Raw genomic sequence first — 26,005 nt, forward strand, 5'->3', positions numbered from 1 at the left:
CGGTAATGAGCCTCCCGTGCAGGTGAGGATGGCAGATAGATAGTGAGGAGTCAGGATGACAGCCGGTAATGAGCCTCCCATGCAGGTACAGAAGACAGGCAGGTAGTGAGCCTCCAAGCGAGAGTAAGGATGATGACAGGTAGTGAGCCTCCTGGTGCTCTTCAGTCTTCTTGGAGCAGATTGAGGGTCAGTCCTGCCTAAGAATTCAGGCATGGACCCTGTGGCTGTTAATCCCTCCGGGGCCTAAGAGACTGATCCTGGAGATAGGATGATGCTCAGGAGAAGGAAGAAGAGCTCTCTCCCATGGTATCATTGGTGCAGGGAGCTTCCATTGTGGAAACTCCTTCCACCTGTTCAGGGGAACGCCTTCCCTAACTTTTCCTGCAGGAGAGGGACCTGCCCCGGGACCCTGGAGAGGCTGAGTGACCTCCTGAGGGCCTTACGAGACTGGGGCCACTCCCTGGACTGCTCTTCTTGGGGTGAAAGTCTCGGCCCAGGGGAGGAGTCCTGTTTGTCCCAGGCTGGCCGGAGGACCCTGGCACATCTAAGGGCACATACAGCCATCGATTGCATGGGAGTGAATGAGAAAGGAAACCTTTTGAGCCCAGTCTCGCCCCAGTGGACGTGGAGGTGGAGGGCCAGGGTCGGTGGAGGGGTGGCCTTCCCGTTACACTCCCCCTGGCAGACCCATACTGGGTCCAGTTCTAAGCCCCACACGGGAGGGAAGGGCGTGGATGGGCTGCAGGGCTGCTACATTTCATCCTCTATTCCACAAAGAGTTAGGTGAGAGATCCGTCGGCTCCCGGGCCATGTGAGGTGCTGACTCCTCTCATCGGAGACCCCCAGTGCAGATTGTGCCTTAGATGAAGCCTTTCCTGGAGAGCTGCTAGTCTCTCCCACCTGCCAACATGGATTTTTGTGTGTCTCTGGGGTCTCAGTCTGTGTTACTTGCACCCGGAGGCCTCCTTTTTTCCTTGCCCTGGCACTTAGGTGTCCCTGATGAAGGCTCACTGACCGATCTCACTTGCCCCTGGTCACACTAGGATTTGCACTCAGATCTTTGATGTCGCTCTATCCTGACGGCGTCTTTTCTTCTGTTAAATGGCATCAGTAATATCTGCTTCCCCACGTCCTGAGCTAGCCTGATGCTCTTTCTTCCAGATCTGGAGCTAGAAGGAACCTTAGAGACATGAGTCTAACTCTAGCTGAGGAAACTGAGGCCCTTGGAGGGAGGGCAGTGGCCTGCCCGGGAGGCAGAGGGTGCTGGGCAAGGTGTCAGGTGTACAAAGCTGGAGTGAGACAGCCCAATTCTTAATGACTTTCCACTCGTGGGGAGAGTGAGATGCACACCAGGAACTGCTCGGTGAGGTGGTATGCGGTCAGAGGATGCAAGAAGGCCTCATGCCTTCCTCGTGGAGGAGGAAGTAATGGGGCAGCTCCCATTCTTTGCAGTTTACAAAATGCTTTTATGCAGTTCTCTTTATCCTGGCGTGTCTAGCAAGCGGTGCAACTGAGACGTGGTCCCATTTTAGAGATGAGGAAACAGATTCAATGAGGGCAAATGAGAGAGATCGAAGACTTCATTTCAGCAGGTTTTTTTGTTTTTGTGTTTTTTAGTGAGGCAGTCGGGGTTAAGTGACTTGCCCAAGGTCACACAGCTAGTACGTGTCAAGTGTTTGGTCTGAGGCCGGATTTGAACTCAGGTCCTCCTGACTTCAGGGCCGATGCTCTATCCACTGCACCACCTGGCTGCCCCAATTTCAGCAGTTTTTCACACTATCTCAGGCTGTTGAGTCGGGTGGTCAGGAGAGAGCCCTCGGGCCAAAAACCAGGGCTGGTGTGGGCAAAGGCAGGAGATGGTGTTGATGGCAGAAATAGGCCTAGATAAGCCAGCTGGGCTTTGACAGACGTCCTTGTGAGTCAGCAGTGTTATGATCACATGTGTGGGTGTGCTTGTATGTGTGTTGTGTCTGCGTGTCTATCTTTGGCATGGTCTGTGATCAGAGGTGTTGGGCCAGTGTGTGCCCTGAGTTATGTTCTTGTCTGAATGAGGATATGTTTGTATGAGTGTGGCTGGGGCCGGCCGTGGGGGCCTGTCGTCAGGGAGGCTGAGGCTGCCTTGAGCTCCTCTGGTGTCTGCACTGAGTCTGGCACCAAGATGGTGGAGCTGAACACCACCCAATAAGGCCGCCTCGGAGGGGCCCACAGACAGAGCAGGCTAACGCTGCCGATCAGTAGTGAGATCAGGCCCATGAGAGGCCATGGCCCTTCCGGCCCAGGTGAGGTAGGGAGACCCCCCCATCTTAGAACAAGAACATGATGAGGTGGGAGCCCTGGGAAGTTCAGGGAGCATCTGATCACTTGGTATCTGGATGGTTGGTAAAGGTAGTGAATGTGAATGGATTCAGGTGTAGGCCCCCTGAGCCAAGTGCTGGTGTAGTGGAGGCAGTAGATATAGTGATGATGTTGGAGTCAGGACCTAGGTTTGAGTTCTGACTGTCCCTTGCTTGTGCCAGGCCCTGAATGCCAGCATAGAGTTAATACTTCATGTAGTTGGCAGCAGGGAGCCCCTGAAGGCCTTTGAGAAGAGGAAGGACATGGTATTTCATTCCCTTCATTCTTCCCCATTCTCTTGGTCTGCCTAGGATTCTGTCTCACCCCACAGCCCCTCCTTTCCTTGACTCGGCCCTCTGGGCCCACTGGCTGCCCCTCCGACCAGTTGCCATTTTTGTCCTGCTCTTCTCTTTCCCTCTGGGCCAGCCCACAGCCCCCACAAGCTCCATTCCTAGCGGGGAGATGAGCGGATGCTCCCGAAGGAGGTGATGAAGCTGCGTCAGTGGCTGCCTGCCCTCCGCAGGGTCACTGACGCTCAATTGTCCCGTTTGTCTCCTGTTGACTCTCTCTTACTCTCCCCGGCAACTGCTCCAGGCCAGGCCTTTATCCCTGACCCCCTCCCTGTACATGACCTGTCCTGCTGCCCCAGCAGCCCAACGTGAGTGTGGAGGAGTTATGTGGGGCTGGAGACTGAGATCAGGGAAAGGGGGCTTCCCAAGCAGGCCTTGATTGCAAGAGGATGATGGGAACAGTCTTTGGCTTGGCCTCCTGGCCCCTAATCACTTTCGCTTATAATTCACTTCTTCACATCTCTGTCAGAATGTTCTATTCCGTACCCACTTCTGATCACCATCTCCCATGGCTTCCTGCAGCCTGCTGAATATAGAAGTGCCTTGTTAGCCTGGCATTCAAGGCCTTGTGCGATCCACTTATAATTTACCTTCCCAACTTTATGACATTTCCCTTCACGCACCCCCTCCTAGTCCAGCTGGACTCCTCACTGGCCCCTCATCCCACCTCTCCTTTCCTACTTCCGTGTCTTTGCTCATTGCCTCAAATGGGTCTCCCCCTTGCCTACCGTCTTCTTTCTACTTCTTCAAGACCCAGCTCTTGTGTAGCCTTCTCTAACTGCCTCCTCTCTCAGACCTCCTAGCCTTCTTTGTTTGACCTTTCCTATAGACTGAATGACTTTCTAATTTCTATAATTTCTATTCTATGTTTTGTAGGCCTGTCTCATCCCTCCCCCTGCTCCTGGGGGCAGGACCCATCTTGTTTTTCATCTTTTTGTCCCCAGCACCTAATACAGTGACTTGCTCATATTAAGAACATAAATGTTTTTTTTAAATCACGTTGGTGGCTACTTTCTGGGGGCTTCCAGTCTTGAGTGGACCTTCTGGTTGGGGAGATTTGTGTGAGCAAAGACACGGCAGAGACTGTGTTCGGGGACTAGGGGGAAGGCCGTTTGAGGAGCAGATGTTTTTGTAGGATAGCAAGACCTGGAAGGTCAAGTCTGGATTTGGTCCCATATTTAGCAAGGCATCTTTGGGGATCATAGGCCTAGAACTGGGAGGGACCCCAAAGGCCATCTGGGCTAACCCCTCTTTTTACAGAGTCTGGGCACGTGAAGTGACTTAGGGCACAGACTTCCAGCGAGGAAGGGCCTGAGAAGTCCTCACGTCTAAATCCCTTGTTTTCTAGTTGGGGAAACCGAGGCCTGGAAAGATCCTGAGGTGACTTAGGATGCTAAGATGGTAGCTCTGCATCTGGAGGCGACCTCACAGACCATTAATAACCCCCTCAATTTACAGAGGAGGTTGATCGGCCACAGTCACACCGGACACAAAGGACAGGAAGGGAAGGTTAGTGGGGGTTGACCCCCCCCGGTGCCATTTCACCACCTTCCCTCTCGCTGACCTTCACAGACCCACAAACAGACCTGAGGTGGGGGTGGGGGCGGGGGCACCTCGGCTGCCAGGGCGGGCAGCGAACATGGGCGTGCTGCTCTGGCACCAGAGCGTCGTGGGGGAGCCTGGATCTCCAGCGCTGATGCCAGAGTTCCACGTTCACGAGCTCTCTGGGTGTTTATCTGCCTTGTAGCCTCAGACTCGGTTCTGGGTCCTCGCAGTGACCTCAGTCCCTGAGCTCTTTCCTACACCATCACCCTGCACTTGCTACACTCTCTTCCCTTCCCCATCATGACCCGTAGTGAACCAGGTTGCGTCTGCAGTGGTCTCTTCTCTCCAGTCTCTTGCCCTGCCAGACTCCAGCCTTGGATTCCTGCTGCCATTCGTTGCCTTCATTCCTGAGCGAGGCGGGAGAAAATTGGGAGGCTGCTGCCTGCCCTTGCAGGTTTACATTCTGTGATCTCATCTGGGCCTTGAGTGGGGTCTCCTGGACTGAGTCGCTCTCCCATTCCTCAGTCTTTATCTTTAAAACTCCTCCAGCTGCCCTCTGCCACCTTCCTAGTCCTCTGAAAACATGGAAGCCGTTGGTGGAGATCTCCCTCTTCTCCCCTGTTCGTTGTCTCTCTTAGCTCAGACCCCTTGTGCCCCTCTTTCTTCTTACATCCCTGTCTCACACAGAGAAAGGCCAGCCCCCGGGCATGCACAAGGGATCCTTTCATCCCACCTTCTCCCGAAGATTGTCCCTCCCCATCATCCTTTTTCTGACTGATCTTCAAACTGTCTCCTAGCGGCTTGCCTATTGCTCACAAACACGCTCATGTCTCCCCCATCCTCAGAAAACCTTTACTTGCCCCATCCGTCCCCTCTCTCCCCTCCCTTTCAGAACTCAGACTCCTTTGGAAGTTAGAACCCACTTCTTTTTTCTCGCTTTCCTCTTAAATCTTTCCAGTCTGGCTTCCAACCTCATTCAACCGAAAACACCATCTCCAGAGTTGTCAGTAGTCTCTTAATTGCCAGATCCAGTGGCCTTTTCTCAGTCTCCATCCTTCTTGTCTTCTCTGCAGCCTTGGATGCCTTCGGTCACCCTCTTTTCCTTCACACGCTCTCGTCTCTAGGTGTTCGTGACTTTGCTGGCTCTTCGTCCCTGTCATTCCACCTGTGGGGGTCTCTAGGGCTCTCTTCTGGGCTCTCTTTTCTCTCTTTGCCATTTCTCTTGGCGATCTCATCCCCTCCCATGCTTTCAGTGATCATTTCTGTGCTGGAGACTCTCATGTCTTGTGCATCCAGCCCCTACTTCTCCCTTGACCTCTAGAGTCGAATCTCCAGCTGCCTTTCAGACACCTTGAACTGGATGACCAGTAGATGTCTTGAACTCTTGAACTCATGTCTGAAACAGAGCTCATGATCCTTCCCCCCAAACCTCCCCTCTTCCCAACTGGGTGCCACCCTCTTCCCAGTCCCTCAGGTTGTCAGCCTAGGTGTTATAGGCTCCTTGGTGCCTCACACTCTCTTACCCCTCCCTCCCGCCCCCACCACCAAACCCAATAACTTGCCAAGGACTGTCGACTCTGCCTTTTTAACATCTCCCGAATATTCCTCCTTCTCTCCTCCGACACTGCCACCCCTTGGTGCAGCCCCCATCACCTCACACCTGCACTATTGCAGTAGCTGCTGGGGGGTCTGCCTGCCACGCATCTCTCCCCGCTACAGTCCATCCTCCCCTCAGCTGTCAGGGTGGTCTTCCTAATACACGTCTGTAATCACCAGTGCTTCCCTAGAGTGTCCTGGATCAATAGAAAATCCTCTCTTTGGCGTAGAACACCCTTTGTAGCCTGGCACTCCCTGCCTTTGCACCTCCTCCTCCATGCCACGCCAGCCTCCTGCTTGTTCCATGGACAAGACCTTCCATCCGCCGGCTCCGCCACCTCTCCACACACCTGACACTCTCCATCTTCCTTCAAGTCTCGGCTAAGATTTCTTCTTTTGCAGGAAGCCTTTCCCAGCCTTCTTGGTCATGTTACCTTCCCTCTGTCGATTTTTTCTGTTTTGTCTGTTCCAGAGCTTATCTGTACCTATTTGTTTGCGTGTCGTCTTTCCCGATAGACTGTCTTAGCCTTTCTCTGTGTCCTCAGCACGTAGGACAGGGCCTGGCACACAGTAGGTGCTTGCTGAGTGCTAAGAGCCCTGTGAGCACAGCCGACCAGCACCAACCACAGAGTCAGAACTCTTTTTTTAGCTCTTTGAAAACTGGTGAGGTTCTAGATACCTGGCATTGAGCTGGAATGCTGCTGCCTGTCTTTTTTTTGGCTAGGCAGTGGGGTTAAGTGACTTGCCCAGGGTCACACAGCTAGTGAGGGTTATGTATCTGAGGCTGGATTTGAACTTAGGTCCTCCTGATTCCAGGGCTGGTGCTCTATCCACTGCTCCACCTAGCTGCCCCCTGCTGCCTGTCTTTTAGCAAGAGCACTTTGAGATCAAAGACTGGCTTTAGCTCTTTGTCCTCTCTCACAGTCTAGCTCAATGCCTCCAGCGCCAGTAGCACTTAATAATTGCTTGTCAGTTGGTTGAAAAAGACTGATCTTAGGAAAGATAAAGATGCCAAAATAAAATTTCCATCTGGAGTGATTATTGTGAAGGCAGTTTTCTAGTGCTCAGGAGAGAACACAGTCAGTCAGTAAATATATTAAGCACCTACTATGTGCCCCTGGACTAAGCGCTGAGGATACAAAAAGAGGCGAAAGACAGCCCTAGCCCTCAGGGAGTTCACAATCTAAGGGGGAGATAGTGAGCAAATCAACTTGTACAAACAAGCTATAGGACGAGCTGGACAAAGAGGAAATGATGAACCGAGGAAAGGTACTGGAATTAGAAGGGGCTGGGGAAGGCTGCCTCTAGGAGGTGGGGTTTGCGGTGAACGTAGAAGAAGCCAGAAGTAGAGGGAGGCTGTTCCAGGCATGGGGGACAGACAGAGAAACTCAGAGCCCCGAGACAGAGTCTCTTGTTCATGGAACAGCCAGGAGATCGGTGTTGCTGGATTGAGGTGTAAGAAGACTGGAAAGGTAGGAGGAGGCTGGTTGTGCAGGGCTTTGAATGCCAAACAAAACATCTTGTATTTGTTCCTGGAGGCCATAGGGAGCCACTGAGATTGAGTAGGAGGTGACATGATTGGAAAATTACGTTAGTGACTGAATAGAAGGTGGATTGGAGTGAGGTGAGACTTGAGGCGGGCAGTCGGACCCTCCAGCAGGTGAGAGCAGCAGTGGCTTTGTAAAGACCCATTTAGGCCTCATAGATCAATCTCATTTCCTTTTTAATACCAACTATTGGGCCTGGAGAGGTTGGGTGACAAAGAGGAAATCAGACCATCTTTAGCATGATCTTAGTTCTGTCCTGCATGACGTGCTTTTCAGTAGACTAGGGGCATAACTAATTACAGGGTTGCATTTAAAAATTAAATTATGTATGGTTTGTAAGCCTGAGCAACAGTAGGGAGGAGGCTGGTGTTCTGAGGTGTTATCAGCCTCATCAATAGCCACTGTTTCTTAGGCGTCCACATGGGGACGTTTCATCATCTACCTGGAGGGTGGAATGAAGCACCTAGTCAAGTTTGAAGGGAGGGGTCCGAGCTTCTTGGTGGAACAGACTGGGATCTTCAAAGGCTGCCTGCGTGGCTTATGCCATGTGGGGAAGGGTTGGCCTCTTGTTTGTTTAAAAAAAGTGTAAGGAAAAACTACATTGCAGAAATGGGTTCTCCTTTATTTTTTAAAAAGAGGGATCAATTTGAGAGGTAGGAAAATAAGCTGCCCAGGTGTCAGAAGAGAAACGACTGGCCAGATGTGAGGGACAGGAGAATTCAGGTGACCGACCACCCTGGAACAGAGGCAGGAACACTGGGCCAGGAAGGAGGGAACAGGGCTGTTTGCCTGTCTCCCTCCCTCCCCCCTAAACACACACCAGGAGTCTTTGAGGGTTCCCAAGGAGGTCCAGCTCTCAGAGGTCAGTGCTGCTCCATCTCCAGGGGATCTCAGAGCCACCTCAAGTTGGGAAATTTAGAGCTGGGGGGGACACTGACCCTGAGTGCCGTGGCTGGTTGGGTGGTTGGCACGTAGCCTTCTGCCCTCCCCAGTGGGTGGTTAGCCAGATGTCGTAGTGGTGGGGAGCAGAGGGGCCAGATCGTTGTACTCAGATAAATATAGATCAGCTGGCACAGTGCCAGTGTGTTACAAAGCTTTAGGTCCTGCTCGAGACAGAATGACTGGGGCCCCAAGATCTCAGATTTAGAACTGGAGCAGAGCTGGCACTGTTGTCGAGGCAGATGGAGCCTCAGTCTTCCATCTGTTTTTGAAGACACCAAGACCAGCAAATGGGCTGCAGGGGGAAAGAGTCTAAGTGACTTCCTGAGGGACCTTGGGTGGGCCCTTCCCACTTCAGGCCTCTTTGTAAAAGGAAAAATTTGGACTAGATGATCTCTCAGGTCCACCTCTCCATCTGTGATCCTTTGACCCTCTTTAGATATTAGGACAAGTTCTAAAGGTTCAACCTTTTCTGGAAGCTTTTGTATGCAGGGTATCCTGTGGTCTGAGAGCTTAAAGCTGTACCAAGACTTTTGGGATACTTTGAATGCAGTATCGACAGCCAAGTTTAAAGGTGCTGTAGAAACTGTGTGGATTCTAAGCATCCCTTTGTCCACTGCTCTGCCCCCGACAGTGCAGAAGTGGAAGGGGCCACAAAGGCCTGAGGGCCCACCTTTGTAGTTTTTGGTGTTTCATGGATCTCTGTGGCCACAGAATTCGTGCACCACTGGCCAGCCTGCTGGTGATGACCCTCTCAGTGTGCTTAGCTTGGCTGATCCTAGCTAAGCAAACCTGGGCTATTGGTGGGACCATCCCTGAACCCCTCCCAGCATGGTAGAGCCCGAAAGAACTTGTGGACTTTCAGATATAAGGGCATAGAACTTTACCCACGCCATCCTAGACTGGGAGGGATGTACATGTATGTGTGGGTATAAATATATGTATTCTACCTGTGCGTCTGGTAAATATAGAGTATTTATAATTATAAATAATTTGTAATTTACTTTTTTAATGCAACCCTATTATTAGTTGTGCCTTTAGCCTACTGAAGGATAGTCTTGATAAAGGTGAGTCAGGAGACAGTAATGGCTTTTTCCAGTCTCTCCAGGATTAGTTCTCTCTGTCTCTTTGTCTCTGTCTCTGTCTCTTTCCATCTCTCAATCTCTGTCTGTCTGTCTCTCATCCTTTGGATGTTTTCATTATGTATATGCAGATAGGTAAGGTACAGCAGGTTTTTCCACGTTGGAAAAGACTTTGAGGACAGTCATAGCACCTGCCCAAGTTTCTTTCTGAGGACCAGCTGAGCTAAGTACACCCAGAGGCTTGTTGCCAGCCGGCTGGCCCCTTGGGGATGAATTCTATGGCCATGGAAGCCCATGAAACAGAGAGAACTACAGAAGGGGCCCTTGGTCCTGTGGGGTCTTGCCACTTCTGCATGGTTGGGGGCGGAATGCTGGGAAAGGGACTGAGGGCTTCCAAACGTCGACTATCTGTACATCTGACTGAGGCAGTGTGTGTGTGTGTGTGTGTGTGTGTGTGTGTGTGTGTGTGTCTCAGAATCTTCTAGAGAAGATTCTACACGTTCCCTCTGAACCAGCCTCCTCTTGCAGAGAAGCTCAGAGAATGGCTGGGATGGCACCTGCCCAAGGTCGCCCAGGCGCCAAATGGCTCTTCTTTTTAGCTACAGCACCCTTCCAACTTCCGCCCTTTTCCTCCTAATGTCTTCAGTGGAGGTGACAAACCTGGGCCCAGCTTCCTGATTACTATCCCCTCATTTGTAAAAGAACTGGGTGTCCTCCCCCTCCCCCAGGGTCCTTCTCTCCTCTAAATCTATGCTTCTGTGACTCCAGTCGCCACCCTCTCAGGACCAGGGCATAAATCTTTTTATTCTGGAAACTTACCTGTCCACCCCATACATGTGCACACCCACACATAGTCCTGATCAGGCTAGATTAATTAGGTAAAGGTCTGTCTGGAAGTAAGACATTAAAGGTGGGAGAGGGGAAGATGGCAGCTGCGGTATGGCCTCTATTGTTATTGCCTCCAGAACACTGCCGGTGGCTTCTCCTGGTGTGACCCATCCTTCCTTCCCCTCTGTGATCTCATATGTACCAGTTCACCCGCACTGACCATTTCATGCTTGGTTAGCGTTTAACCCATGTGTAGTGTAGAGAGGAGAGTGGTTCTGAGGCAGGGAGATGGGGAGGGCTGCGTCTGTGCTGGGCATGGGATTTGTGAGGCCAGGCCAACCTAGAAGGTGTCAGTGACTGCCATGGCCCCTGGGGGAGGGTGGGGCTGCAGGGGGAGGGTGGGGCTGCAGGAACAGAGTGGCAACCGAGGAGGGACAAAGGTGGTGAGGCGCCTGGGACAGCTCAGAGATGGTCCCTATGACTAGGGAAGGTATTGACAATAGTTTGCCTAGAATTGAGCAAGTGGAAGTTGATAGGGCTCCCGGGGTCATAGTGTTAGATCTGGAAGAGACCTTCAAGGCTGTTGAAGCTGACCCTCTCCTGTTAAGGTTGAGGAAACCGAGGCCTAGCTTGTAGATGAAGTCACAGAACCTGTAGTCCAATCCTTCATTTCCCAGATGAGGAAGCCAATATTAACAGATGTGTGAATTCAGAGATGTTCGATGATTCGTCCAGGGTTTCCCAGTGATGAAGAGGTGGAGATGGGATTTGGACCCAAGTTTTCCCGACTCCACACTGTTCTGACAGAGGCTTTACTTATCTAACTCATTTGGAATCTAAAAACAGTGAATATAATCGTATGGTTTCTTTCCTTTCTTTGAAAAAGATCCAAAGAGAGACAACAGATGCCTTGTCTGGCCCTGTCTGGCCGTGATATCCGAAGCTGAGATGGCGAGTGAAGTCGGTCCTGAGAGTGAAGAGGCGGCCTCCTCGCCCCGAGGAGGGTTTGGGGAAGGCCTGGCCCAGGCCCTGGAGGCTTCACTCCCCAGACTGTCCTGCCTAGACCTGGACAAGGACATGGAGTTCAGAAGCGAGCTGGTGAGAGCTCAGGCTGCGGTCGAGGATGATTGTTGACGTAGGGGAGTCCCTGCGTGGAATGCCTCACCCTTGTAGCTCTTCTGATGAGAGAGGGTTGTTGTGTTTCTGTGACCAGAGGAGGCATGCTGGCAGTGAACCATGAAAGGCAGCATGGAGCACTTTCCTGCTGCTCCCATCGTATGTGAGAGGCAGCATAGCGTAGTGATCGGGGGCTCCCCTTGGAGCCAGGAAGACCTGGGTTTGAGTCCTGTCTCTGACTATACTGGCTATGGGGCACTGAGCAAAGCCCCTGACCCCCCAGTGCCCCAGGAAGCTCTGTAAGACTGAGCTGCAGGCCAGGTGCCAATCTGCGTTTGGGGAAGTTCTGTTCTGGGACTTCCCTCTTCCTGATGAGATCACTGGGCCATCCCAGGACTCAGATCCACTCTTCTGGGACTGTGCAGAGCTTTCCTGCTGTGGGACCTTGGGAGGGGGGAAGGAAGGTGGAGAGCCAGAGCGCTCGCCGCTCATCTGCCAGTGGATTACCAGTTGAGTATCCAAATGGCAGAGGAGGCTGTCGGCCTTGCTCCTGACCCAGTGCCCAGGGGTTACTGCCATTGGTTGAGCCTGGAGAAAGTTGACGAGGCAGTTCAGTCTCCATCTGGGATTAGGAGGTCGGATGCCTTGGCCTGCCACCAGCCCTAGCCCAGGTCAGTTATAGAAGAAGCGTTGCATGACTTGACCACCCGTTTGTTTTTATTTTTTAGATCGATGACAAGGAGTTTGATATTCCTCAGGTGGACACCCCTCCCACCCTAGAAAGCATACTCAATGAGGTGGGTGATGAAGGTTCTTTACTTCTGTCCTTTGAGCTGTGCTATGTACAAATAACTTTGATTAGGGCTTTACCGTGATTACACTTGAATGTTTCATGCTTTGATCCTCTGCTTCCAAGACTCCCATGATTTGTCTTGGTTACAACCGCTACCAAGAAGCTGCCGAGAATGTCATCGATCTCTTTCCCTGTCCCGATCAATCGGTGTGTAGGTGAAGGCTCAGGTGGTGGAAGAGGTCATTTTATTCCATTGATATAGGTGCATCCTAAGAGTGTAGACCAGGGAGTCTAGAAACTTGTGGTCCTTGAACTCATTTTTTTTGCTTTTTGTTTTTTAGGCAATTGGGGTTAAGTGACTTGCCCAGGGTCGCACAGCTAGTATGTGTCAAGTGTTTGGTCTGAGGCCAGATTTGAACTCAGGTCCTCTTGACTTCAGGGCCGGTGCTCTATCCATTGCACCACCTAGCTGCCTCTGAACTCGTTTTTTAAAAAAATATTTTGATAATTGCATTTCAGCATAGTTGACTTCCTTTGTATGTAATTTGTTTTATGCATTGAAAATATGATTCTGTGAAGGAGTCCATTGGCTTCTCCATGAGACTGCCAAGGAGCCCATGACATAAACAATGTTAAGAGTGCCTGCTCTGGAGGGAGGTCCCAGTGCTACCTGCAGGGGGGGGATTCTCTAATCAAGTGCTGCAGACGGGGGGCATTGACTCTGTCTTTTTCAGTCTGAGTTGTCCTGCTTTTGGGTTTGCAAATCTGAAATCCCGGAGCTACCAGGAGGGACGGCTAAAACCCAGGATGACGGGATTCAGAAAAGGTCAGACAGGCTGAAAGGATGATTGGGTGAAAATGAAGAAGTTCACGCGGATCAACGTAAAGGCTTCTATTTCTGGTCAAAACAGTTGCCCTAGTACAAAGTGGGGGAGATGCAGTGGCCCGGCAGCGTCCGTGGGAAAGACGAGGAGATTTCCGTTGACTGCTTGACATGGTGAGCACAGTCTTCAGCGTCCCTGTAGAGGCCTGGCAGTCTTCTTGTGTTCCGCCCTGGTTAATGTCGTGTTAGGATCAGCTTTGGGCCCTACATTCTGAGAGGGATAGTCGCCAACTAAAGCGTGCCCAGAGGAGAGCCACCAGCATGGAGAGGGACCTGGAGATCGTGCCGTGAGAGGGGTCGGTAAAGGCCCTGAGGAAGCTGAGCCTGCAGAAGATGAGACTTGACGGGAAAGGGAGAGGGAGCCGGCAAGGGCATGAAAGTTGCAGCCCAGCTGGGAAGTGGTGAAAGCGGATTTGGACCCTGTCCTCTCCCATCAATAGAACCAAAAGCCGTCTTATAGGCTCTTTTACAGCAGGGTGTCAATTGCCCATTTATCAAGATCATTAAGGATTCCTTGGAAGATAAACCAGCAGAAATGATCCTGTTTGCTGGCCCTCCGACACGACCTAAGACGGTTGATGTATGCTTGCCAACGGTATCGGCCGCTGTGATGGAAGACACCCGGCATAGAAACCTGCTCTGACGCCTCAGGTCCTTTCTGGATGGTGAGTCCGCTGCTGTTAGTTATGGGTGACGTGCTGATTGCATCAAACCCCAAGACACTGCAGAGCATCCTGCAAGAGGTCTGCGATCACTCCAAGGAGATGCCCAGACGGTCCACACAAGAAAGATCAGATGGATGAGGACATCTGTTGACCAGATTTCAACATGCAGCTAAATGGACACGCAGTGGACCTTGTCCAAATGTGCATACGTCTGGCGCAGATGAACAGCGAGCTGGGCCTGGAGTAGAAAAAGAGGAGGAGAGTAGACTGGATCACCTTCAGGAATCTGCAGAGCTCTTTGACCGACCCCATTGCCACAAAGGCCCATGTTCTCGCTACGAGCATTTGCTGGTGTTGCTGTGCGTCAGAGAGTCCTGGGACAGACATGCCATGGCCTCTGAAGAACTAGAGATAAGAAGCACATAGAGGGTGGTGGAAGAGTGAGTGGTGGGTGTGAGCAGGCTACAACCTATGGCCAGTGAGGAGCGCTGGAGAAGAGTGGGAGAGAGGGATGCCACGGGAGGACTGTGTGACAAAGAGAAGATGGACTGGCCGTGTGGCAGCATCGAGGGACAGAGGAGGACGACCAGAGTCTGTCTTCATGGGGCAGGGGGGAGGGGCAGGAGTAGGTGCAGGTAGGAAGAGAGATGAGGATCCAAAAAAGAGGATGAGTAGAAAGAAAGGTGTCCCCGACATATTTAAAATATAGAGAAGAAAAGGAGGAATGAGAGGGGACCCAGACAAGGAGGGCAGTGTTGGTACTACAACCAAATTAAATTTAATATGTATTAAAAGGAACCAGCTGTATATAGTATTATCCGGTCTTTGTTTATCAAAATGTTCGCTTTTGTTAATAATCTTCTAGTTCATAATAAACAATTTTTCACACTTAATAGTATTTTATTTTTTCTAGTTACACGTAAAGATAGTTTTCAACATTAATTTTTTATAAGATTTTGAGTTCCTAATTTTTTTCTCTCCCTCCCCCACCCCAAGACAGCAAGCAATCTGATATGGGTTGGATATGTATAATCATGTTAAACATATTTCCACACATAATAAATAGTTTTTAAAAAATCACAGTGATCTGTAGACGTTTGGACAATGGGGACAGTCAAGTCAACAGGTATTTTTTTTTTTTTTAATTTTCATTTTGAGTTCCAAATTCTCTCCTTCCTGTTCCCTCTGTCACCCATTGAGAAGGCAAGAAATCTGATACCCATTATACATAAGAAATCATGCAAAATATATTTTCACATTAGCCATGCTGTGAAAAAAAAAGAAAGAAAATATTCTTCAGTCTGCACTCAGAGTCCATCAGTTCTTTCTGGAGGTGGACAGCATTTTTCATCCTAAGTCCTTTGGAATTGTCTAGGATCCTTGTATTGCTGAGAATAGTTAAGTCATTCACAATCGATCATTGTACAACATGAATGTTATTGTGTATAATGTTCTCCTGGTTCTGCTCACATCACTTTGTATCAGTTCATGTAAGTCTTCCCAGGTTTTTCTGAAACCACCCTCCTTGTCATTTATTATAGCACCATCGTATTCCATCAGATTCATATACCACAACCTGTTCAGTCATTCCTCAATGAATGGGCATACCCTGGGTTTTCAAATCTTTACCACCACAAAAAGAGCTGCTACGAATATTTTTGTACCTACAGGACCTTTTCCCACTTCTTTGATCTCTTTGGGATACAAACCTAGTGGTGGTATTGCTGGATCAGAGGGTATGCATAGTTTTATAGCCCTTTGGGCATAGTTCCAAATTGCTCTCCGGAATGGTTGGACTAGTTCACAAGTCCACCAACAGTGCATAAGTGTCCCAATTTTCTCACATCCCCTCCCATAGTTATCATTTTCCTTTTCTGTTGTAATAGCCAATCTGATAGGTGTGGGGTGGTACCTCAGGATGGTTTTAATTTGCATTTTTCTGATCAGTAATGACTTAGAGCATTTTTTCACGTGACTATAGATAGCTTTGATATCTTCTGCAACCTTGCCTCTTCATATCCTTTCACCATTTATCTGTTGGGGAATGGCTCTTATTTTTGTAAATTTGGCTCAGTTCTCTAAATATTTTAGAAATGAGACCTTTACCAGAGAAACTTGGAATAAAAAGAATTTTTCCTCCAGTTTCCTACTTTCCTTCTAGTTTTGGCAGCTTTGGTTTTGTTTGTGCAAAACCTTTTTAATTTAAAGTAATCAAAATTATCCATTTTATTTCCTGCGATCCTCTCTATCTCGTTTGGTCATACATTCTTCCCCTGTCCGTTAATCTAATGGGTAATTTCTCACATGCTTCTCTAATTTGCTTATGGTACCACCCTTTATGTTTAAATCATGTACCCATTTCGACCTTATCTTGGTATACAACGTCAGGTCAACAGGCATTGTTAAAGCACCTACTATGTGTCACCTGCTCGGATTAGCAGCAGTTGCTGTGCTTGCCTTCCTCTCCTGATAGAAGACATAAAGGCAGGACACTTTGGTGTGATTCCTTCAGTTGTTAAAACTGTGAGTAACTAACCCTAATGGAGAATCTTTGTTTTATTTTGCTTTGAAATAAAACTCATCACAGAGTAATAAATAGCTCTGCTTGCTGGACTGTTTGTTTTTCCACCCTAAGTAGAGGAAAGCAGCCAGTCAGCCAAAGCACTGAGGGTGTGGGACTATCTTCTTTCCCATCTTTTAGACCGATGATGAAGACGAGTCCTTTGTTCTCGAGGATCCCACTCTGTTAAATATCGACACTTTTGACACCCACTCCTATGACACATCGTCAGTGGCGAGCTCAGACAGTGGTGACCGAACCAATCTGAAAAGGTAAGTAGGCAGCTAGGCTAGTCCAGCAGATGGTGGCGGTTGCTTATTTTAAAGTTCTATGTAGTGTCATTGACAATATCCATGCTTGTGTGTCATATAGGAAGCAGAAGGCAAACTTGATGGAAAGTAATAGGCCAGTTGGGCTTTAAGGGTCTTGGAGGCGGTTGAGGATTGGGGGCACACGTGAGTGCAGTAACCAAGGCGCCCCTTCCCTCCCCCAGCAGGAAGCCACTCAGGCAGCCAGAGAGAGGCCAGCCCAGCACCCTGTTATGGGGAAGAGAAGTTGGACCTTGTTTGCCCCACTCCTTCCTTCCTGCCTTAAAGCCAGCCCCAGCCCCAGCATTCCTGTATTCCCTCGGAGAGGGTTCAGAGGAGAAGCCCGAAGATGATTAAAGGGATGGAAAGGGGACCTTTGACCCTAAATAACTTCATTTTGACTGTTTTTTTTCCTTCCAAAATTCCTGGGAAGAACATGAAAAGAATAGGGAAGTGGAGAAAGCCTGATGCATATAATTTATTGAATTCATGTGCATTCTCCAGGTTGGTGCAGATGTCTGGACGTCTGTAACTTTTTAAATGTCTTGGCCATGACAGTTCTGTAGCTCTTAGGTGCTGCTCCTCTAGGACAGGGACCAAGGCTGGCTGTCTTAGGCCTCTGTGCCCTACGTGCCCCTCGATGCTTAATAAACCCTTTTTTAGTGCTGATGAGAGAGGGAAGGAGCAAAGCAGAAGAGGAAATGAGAGTCTGGGAAGGTGATTCTCCGATAGTTAAATGAAGGAGCAGGCTGCTAGGCTCGTACACCTAGGCCCACCCATACTTCCAGAAGCTGACCTCAGAGGCTGCACCCCAGCTGGCACTGTCCCTAAAACGGCCTGAAGAATGAGGAGAGCCAGAAGTTGTGGTGGGAGGAGGTGGGGCAGCGCGGGGTGAGGAGGAAGGAAGACGTTTCGTAGTCAGCATTCCAGCAGGTGATGGTGTCACAGGAGGAGGGCAGGTCTTCATCTTTGTCAGGCACCATCAAAGAATGCAGACCACTTATTCTGCTGCCTGGTCTCCCCTCGGGACAAGGTGGGCTGCCAAGGTGGCCTGGGAAGCATCTTAATGGGCTGAAGAAGTCTGGGGTTGAACTAGCGAATGACATGCTACAGTCCGTCAAAATTTCTACTTTATTTTGGTCTTAAATATCTCGGTTTGCTCATTTCAAAGCCGCCAGGCTTGGCCTTTCAAGTTTTAGTCTTCTAATTTTTTGTTCTTTTTAGGAAGAAGAAACTTCTTGACTCTTTTTCACTCCATGGCTCAGTCATGCGGCATTCGCTTCTGAAGGGGATCTCGGCGCAGATTGTCTCAGCAGCTGTAAGTGCGGGGTCTTCTTCTCTCGGCTCTGGGGCCGAAGCCGCCCAGGGAAATGAGGAGAGCAGAGTCCTGGGCACAATGACCTCTTTGGCTACAGGCCTATGGGAAGGGCCTCGCCTGAGTGATTTTGTGTACCTGGATTTGAAGTGCACAGGGCATTAGTGTGGCCACACGAGGCAAAGTGTCTGCTCAGTGCCCAGTGAAGGGAGGGCAGGCTGACGGAAGCAAGCCAAAACAAGAGAGGCAGACAGGCAGAAAACTAGCCTCTGAGCTAGGAAGTACTCAGTTCAAATCCTGGCGGTTTGACTGTTCACTTCCCAAGGTTCTCAGCTTACCTTGGTAGAGGCAGCCCCCCACATTCAGGAGACCATACCTCTGACCCTGGCCTCTTTCTTCATTTTTCATTTGTTAGCTCAGCTGCCCCAGGAGTGCCCGTGGGAGGGAGGCCATTACCTCCTAAGAGATGGGCATTCACTTGGTCTGTTCATGTAGGCAAATGAAAGCCAGTTCAGCTTTATGAACTGGAGAGAATTGGAGTGGTGTTTAAATACAGGATCTGGAAGGCTGAGGCCAAGTAGAAATCGTCCCTTGCAAAAGAAAATAGAGACTCGATATATTTACCCAGGGGCAACCAGGTGAAGCAGTTGGCTAGAGTGCTGGGCCTGGAGTCAGGAAGACTGATCTTCCTGAGTTCAAATCTGGCCTCAGACACTTACCAGCTGTGTGACCCTGGACAAGTCACTTAACCCTGTTTGCCGCAGTTTCCCCAGCTGTAAAAGGAGCTAGAGTCCAGTACCTTTGCCAAGAAAACCCTAAATGGGGTCACAGAGAGTCAGACACGGCTGAAACAACCGACGTTAATATTTTACCTAAACTTTTTTTCTGCCCTTGTCACAAGAACACCTCTGACTTCAGAGCCCTAAACTGCCATGCCTAGGACCTGACATCATGACACAGTAGAGACAGTGTTAGATTCAGAGCTGCAGGGTCAGAGTTCCAATCCCAGCTTTGCCACTTGCCGTCTTTCTGACCCCAGGCAAGGCACTTCTTCCCTTAAACTCGGTTTTCTTATCTGGAAAAGTGAAGGTGCTGGAGTGTCTGTCCCCTGAGGTTCTTTGGGGGTCTGTGTCCATGTAGATGCTAACTCAGATTTGGGTGCCCCTTTTTCAGACTATAGTTGCTGTTTTGCACTTTGTAATCGGGCTAAAAAGAAATGCTTTGCTTTTTTGGAGATGATGCAAGGTTGATGTGGGATTGGAATGATCTTAGGAGACCTTAAAAGCATTCCCAAAGAAGCATCTAGGACCAGATGGCCGACGTCTGGAGCATCCCCGCAGCCTGGGCACAGATTGCAGTCAAGGCGTGCACTGTGCTGTTGCTGAGCCGTTTTGTGGACAAATGGAGCCAGTTTAGAGGGAGACGGACAGATGATGGAGGGAGCTCGGGCAGTTGCCACTCTCTGCCTCTAGATAGGACTCAGTCCTCTTTGCTCAATGGGAACCACCTGTTGGGGGATCACGTTTCCATGACGCTTTCTGAATCTAATCCTCATGTAGGTGATGAAACCCATTCTCCCTTAAATTAAGACAAACCAGAGCAATCATTTGACCCACCTGTTCAGTTTAAAAATATTTTGAATAATTGAGATGGGCTGAAAATGCAGGCCTTGAATAATGATGAGCTAAATCTGTTGCTTTAATGAAGCTTCTTTTTTCTCAGGCAGAAGGGCTGGAGTCCTAATAGCTCCCAGCAGGTTTGCCTCCCTTGTTCTTCCAGAACGATGGCAGGGTTTCTGTGGTCCACTCACGTGGACGCTGCTTCTAGTGGGCCAGGGCTGTCATTCTGTGTCCTCCTAATCTCCAGTTACCAGCTGGGTCTCTGGTCTCTTGGCCTCTGGAATGATTGATTTACCGACATGATCACACAGTTGCCAAGTTTCAGAGGCGGGCCGGGCATCTACCCACGTCCACACTCATGAAGGGAGCCCCACAACAGCGTACCGTCCAAGTGACCAGCCATCCTTTGACGGAGGAAAGACCCCAGTAGGGCGACCTCCCTCCCACTCCCCGGCTGGCCTGTTTCCCTTTGGATGAGCTCCATTAACTGTTCATTTTTCCTCAGTCTGAATCTTCTACTCATTGCTCCTACAACTTCATTTTGGGGCTGAACAAAAAGCACTTAGCCATTCTTCCAAATGACGGCCTTTCAGACAGAGCTGGCTGCCGCGTTTCCCTGAGCTTCTTCTGCCCATCCCCATGTGCCATGACCTTGAGGTCCCTCACTTTCCTACTTCCCCTCTTCTGGGCTCTCTCTGGTTTATTGATGGGTTTTCTTCCACTCGTGACCCCCTTCAGTGCTTCTTAAATTGTGGGTCACAACCCCATTTGAGGTTAAGAAGCACTGTTCTAAAGTGTGGTTCCCCAAACTGAACCCAGAACTTCAGATGCAGTATGACTAGGGCTGACTACAGAGGGACCGTCACCTCCTTATTTAAGGAAGTGATACCTCTCTTCATGCAGTCCAAGGTTACGTTAGCTTTTTAGGCTGCAATTGTATTAAGCTTGGGGTCCGTTAAAACCCTCAGATTGCTTTCGAGCGAGCAGTTGTTTAACCACGACTTTCCCATCTAGTGTTTCTGAAGTTGATTTTTTGGACCCAAGTGTAAGACATACCGTGGTCTATATTCAGCTTTATCTTTTTTACTTGTGTTTGAGCTTGTCAGAATCTTTCTTGGATTCTGACCCTCCTATCCAGTGCATTAGTCATTCCTCCCAGTTTTATGTCTTTTGTATTTGATAAAGACAGAATCCGTGCATTTATGCGGGTCGCTGATTAAATTGCTTAATGGCATGTGGCTAGGCACAGATCCCTGGGGGCCCTTCACCAGAGATCTTTGCCCAAGGTGCCATCAGACAGTTAATAATGGTGTCTCTTTGGGTCCAGCCATTCACCCAAGTCTGAATCCCCAGCTTGTGCCTTTGGTCTCCCACTCTCTCCATCTTTTTCATGAGAACAGCGTGAAGGGCTTTGCTCAGAACATTGCTGAAATCTAACTCATTCTCCTGACCTGACAGGTAGTAACGCTGTCACAGAAGTTCATGAGGTCTGTCTAACGTGACCTGGCTTTATTGCGCCCGTGCTGGCTCTGGGATCACTGCCTCCTTTCCTAAATGTTCCCTTCTCCATCTCCTCGATAAGACATTCTAAAAATCCATTCTAGAATTTTGTCAGGAATTGTTGGACTCAAGCTCGTTGGTCTCTTGTTTGTGTACTGTTTTCTTTCTGTTTTTGAAAATCAGTGCTGCAGGAGCAGCGCGTGTATTATTGGTGTCAGTGGAGAGGACTGCTTAGTTTGGCTGAACCGCTTTTTCCCTCTTTGTTACAAAGTATGGTTCCCCGGACAGGGGAGGGAGAAGGGATACATTCAGAAATGAAGGTGATCTTTTAAAATGTATGCAAATGAGAATTTTGTGATAAAAAAGAAAATCAGAACCCTCTTTGCCCTTCTGCAGGCCTGCCAGGCAGCTCCCGTGCGATGTGATTTTCCCTCATCACTGATGGCCATTTAGGACCCTGGGAGGAGGCTCCCATGAGCTGGGGGACTTTGGCTCCTCGAGGGCTGCTGGGGGCAGCTTTCCTCTTCTCATTGCAGTCTCAGACATCAGTTCTCTGCCATTTTTGCTCCTTCTCTTCTGGTCCCATAAAGAACAGTTCAGTCTCCTCTCCACATTCGTTGTCTCATCCACGTTGAAAAGCATTCCTGTGCTTTATTTGAGCCTCTTCTTCCCCCAGGATAGCTGCATAATACATAAGGGACGTCGCACTCCTTTCCCTTTGGTGGACCGTGGTATAGGGTAGTGATTTCAACCGTGCTTGTAGTCGTGAAATTACTCATCTTGGCTTGATGAGGCCTCTTGCCTGGGAGAGCAGCAATGGAAGACGTGGGTGTGGTAGCGTTCTTGTTTTGTTCTAGTGAGCCTCACTCTTTGGGGTTTTGTGAGTGCTCCGTCTGTTTGATGTAGGGAGTATGTGGATATGTTTAAGTGAATTCATATTGTGTTCACTGACGGGGTCACACATAGAAAAAGTTTAAGAAGCCCTGATTTAGAGAACCCTTTTATTTTGTAATGTCTTGGGAGATTCTAGAAGACCCAGCCTGGTTACTGGGCTGGAGCTCTTGGAGAGCCTGGAGTGTCTCTCTCTGGGCTTTCATAACTCCTGAGCCAAGCTGCCTTCGGATTTCTCGACTGGGGCCTCCTGAAATTCTGAGGTTTGTCTAACGTGACCTGGCTTTATTGCGCCCATGCTGGCTCTCGGATCACTGCCTCCCTTCGCCTGTGCCTCATTCTTCCTGTGTCAGCCAAAGACATTTATCGGACTGTCATATGAAAGAGAGACTAGCCATAGCATAGTTGGCTGGGTGCCCCTGCCCCCAGCCTGATGCCAGAGGGAGGCGTGAGCATCTGATGAAGAGAGCACAGGGCTGACTGGGAGTCGAGGCTCGAGTTCAGAACCCACCATGTAAACAGCAACCTTGTGACCATGTTTCTGAGCGAATTACTTACTCCTTCCTAGCCTGAGTTTCCTCATCTGAAAAATGGGGATGATAACATCTGTAGCGCTCACCACTCCCACTGGTTTGGAAGCTCAAGTGAGATAGTGGGTGCAAAGTGCTTTGCAGCCCCTTGAGCACCGATAGAAATGCCAGCTGTCGTTATTGCCCACGGCGGTCCTTTAGCATTGTGTTCCACTTGGCCTCGGAGGGCGGAGCTTAGGCTGGGGGGAGGGGCAGAAGCTGCAGAGGACACTTGAGGCTTAATGTAAGGAAAAACTTGGCAAGCATTCAGCGTGCCCAGGACTTTGAAGATCCTCAAGCCAACGCTGGATAACAACTTCCTGAGTAGGTTTTAGGGAGGATTCTTTTTCAGGTCTGGGTAGGACTAAGTGGCCCCTAAGCTCCCTTCCAAATGCAGAACCCTGTGATCTCTTCCATCTGCAGATTGCCACCCGTCTACTCCTTTTCATCCCATGTGACTCCTGTCCATGTCCTCTGATAATAAATTAAATGCCCTCAGCATGATTTTGCTTCTTGGGGTCTTTTTTCTGTTTGTAAACCTCTTTATCTGACTTAAAAAATATGTGCTTTTATTTTATCTTATTTTTATCTTTCATTTCATCCATTTTATTTTTAGCTTTCATTTTAGAGAAGATTTGAGTTCTGAACTCTCTACCTCCCTCCTCTCCCTCCCTCACCCATTGAGTAGGCAAGAAAGGAAAGAAATGTGATATCATTTATCCAAGCAAAACAGATTTCCGTATTAGCCATGTTGCCAAAAAAAAAAAAAAAAAAGGCAGGAAAAAGAAAGAGAGTGGAAATTCCTGCTTCAATCTGTATGCAGACTCCGTGAACTCTTTCTTTGGAGGTGGACGGCATTTTTCATCATAAGTCCTTAGACATTATCTTGGGTCGTTGTATTGATCCAAATAGTCAAGTCATTCACAGCTGATCATCATACAGTATTGCTGTTACTGTGTACAATGTTCTCCTGGTTCTGTTCACTTTACTTTGCATCAGTTCATATGAGTCTTCCCAGGTTTTTCTGAAAGTATCACTCTTATTATTTCTTATAGCACAATAGTATTCCATCACGATCATATACCATAGCTCGTTCAGCCATTCCCCAATTGGCGGGCAACCCTTCCATTTCCAATTTGCCACCTCAAAAAGAGCCACTATAAATATTTTTGTACAAATAGGTCTGTTTCCTTTTTCTTTGACCTCTTTGGGATACTAGTAGTGGTGTTGCTGGGTCAAAGGGTGTGCACAGTTTTGTAGCCCTTTGGGTATAGTTCCAATTTACTCTTTAGTGTGCTGGTCGCGCTGTGCACTCCCCTTCTAACAGGAGCGGGCTGCCAGGGTCATACTTACCAGTCTTCGGAGCCCACCCGGATAAACATAGAGACGAGCCGATCGGGAGGTGCAAGCACTCGAACTTTATTCAGAGACCATCACGGCAAGGCCAAGCAGGAAATCAAGAGCAGGAGCAAGAGAGCGAGCTCCGATCCCTACCGCCCCTTGTATACCTTCCTAGCCCCTCCTCCTCAGTCCACCTTTTAGTGATTGGTTGTAGGATCAGATACCGGAAGGTGATGTCTGGGGTTAGCGCTGCACCAAGGGAGAGGACGTGACAAAGGAAGCTAGGCCTAGATACCGGAAGGAGGCGTCTGGGGTTAGCACTGCACCAAGGGAGAGGACGTGACAAAGGGAGCTCGTTCTCTGCCGTCCCGCTCCCACGTGGCACAGCCCCCTGCCTCAGGAGCACGTGCTCCGGCTACTTCCCCGTATCCTGTTCCTTCCCCAGTTCACCACAACTCCACATGGCACAGCCCCCTGCCTCGGGAGTGTAAGCTCCAGTTACTTCCTAATATCATGTCCCTGCCCCATCTTGCCACAACCCCCACGTGGCACGTAGCCAACACTTTAGAATGGTTGGATCAGTTCACAACTCATCCAGCAGTGTGTTAGTATCTGAATTTTTCTACATGTACTCCAACATTTGTCATGTTTATTTTCTGTCACATTAGCCAACCAGATGAGTATGTAGTGGTACCTCAGGGTTGTTTTAATTTGCATTTCTCTAAAAAATAGTGATTTAGAGCATTTTTCATAGTGGATAATGGATAGCTTTGATTTCTTCTTCTGGAAATTGTTTATTCATATATTTATTCCTATTCCTATTCATATCCTATTCATATCTATTGGGGAATGCCTCATGTTTTTAAAATTTGATTCAGTTCCCTATATATGTGAAAAATGAGGCCTTTATCAGAGAAATTTGCTGTAAACTTTCCCCCAGTTTCCTGTTTTTTCCTAATTTTGGCTGCATTGGTTTCATTTGTGCAAGAACTTTTAAATTTGTTGTAATCACATTTATTCATTTTACATCCTGTAATTCTCTCTATCTCTTGTTTGGTCACAAATTCTTCCCTTTTCTATAAAACTGACAGGTAAAATATTCCATGTTCCCCTAATTTGCTTATGATAGCACCCTTTATGTTTAAATTATGTATCCATTTTGACCTTATCTTGGTATATGGTGTGAGATATTGTTCTATACCTAGTCTCTGCCAAACTGCTTTCCCGTTTTCCCGGCAGTTTTTGTTAAATAGTGATTTCTTGTCCCAGATTCTTGGATCTTTGGGTTTGTCAAACACTATGGCCCCTTACACTGTGTGTTATGTACCTAATCTATTCCACTGATCCACCACTTTATTTCTTAGCCAGTACCAGATTGTTTGGATGATTACCATTTTCTAATACAGTTTGATATCTGATACTGTTAAGCCACCTTCCTTCACATTTTTTTTCATTGATTCCCTTGATATTCTTGGCCTTTTGTTCTTCCAGATGAATTTTGTTGTTTTTTCTTGCTCTATAAAATATTTTTTTTTGGTAATTTGATTGATATGGCACTGAATAAGTAGATTAATTTAGGTATAATTGTCATTTTTATTATATTGGCTTGGCCTCCCCACAAGCAATGAATATTTATCCAGCTGTTTAGATCTGACTTTATTTGTGTGAAAAGTGTTTTGTAATTGTATTCATATAGTTCCTGAGTTTGTCTTGGCAGGTAGACTCCTAGGTATTTTATATTGTCTGCAGTTATTTTAAGTGGAATTTCTCTTTCTGTCTCTTCCTGGGTTTTGTTGGTAACATATAGAAATGCTGATGATTTATGTGGGATTATTTTACATCCTTCACCTCTGCTGCATTGTTAATCATTTCAATTAGTTTTGAGTTGATCCTCTAGGATTCTCTAAGTATACAATCATATCCTCTGCACAGAGCGTTAGCTTTATTTCCTCACTGCATGTCCTAATTCCTTCAATTTCTTTTTCTTCTATTACAGCTATAGCTAACATTTCTAGTGCAGTATTGAATAATAATAGTAATAATGGGCATCCTTGCTTCACTCCAGATCTTAATGGGAAGGCTTTTAGCCTATCCCCACTACAGGTAATGCTTGCTGATGGTTTTAGAAAGATACTACTTATTTTAAGGAAAGCTCCATTTATTCCTATGCTTTCTAGTGTCTTTAATAGGAAATGAGTGTTGTATTTTGTCAAGCATTTTCTGC

At 48.5% G+C, this 26,005-nt stretch overlaps 1 protein-coding gene across 6 annotated transcripts in view; it reads left to right on the plus strand.

Annotated features, from left to right (window-relative positions):
- The window catches only part of VPS8 (VPS8, CORVET complex subunit), a 185,225-nt gene that overhangs the window by 434 nt on the left and 158,786 nt on the right, over nucleotides 1–26,005 (plus strand). For all 6 annotated transcript variants that reach the window (XM_027875404.1, XM_027875405.1, XM_027875409.1 and 3 more), the window contains exons 2-5: nucleotides 11,108–11,319; nucleotides 12,066–12,134; nucleotides 16,380–16,510; nucleotides 17,771–17,864. In XM_027875404.1, coding sequence (XP_027731205.1) covers nucleotides 11,108–11,319; nucleotides 12,066–12,134; nucleotides 16,380–16,510; nucleotides 17,771–17,864 — 506 coding nt within the window. The remainder of the gene's footprint in view (nucleotides 1–11,107; nucleotides 11,320–12,065; nucleotides 12,135–16,379; nucleotides 16,511–17,770; nucleotides 17,865–26,005) is intronic.

The sequence above is a fragment of the Vombatus ursinus genome, unplaced genomic scaffold (genome assembly GCF_900497805.2).
Source record: "Vombatus ursinus unplaced genomic scaffold, bare-nosed wombat genome assembly UNPS02014808.1, whole genome shotgun sequence".
Classification (NCBI taxonomy): domain Eukaryota; kingdom Metazoa; phylum Chordata; class Mammalia; order Diprotodontia; family Vombatidae; genus Vombatus; species Vombatus ursinus.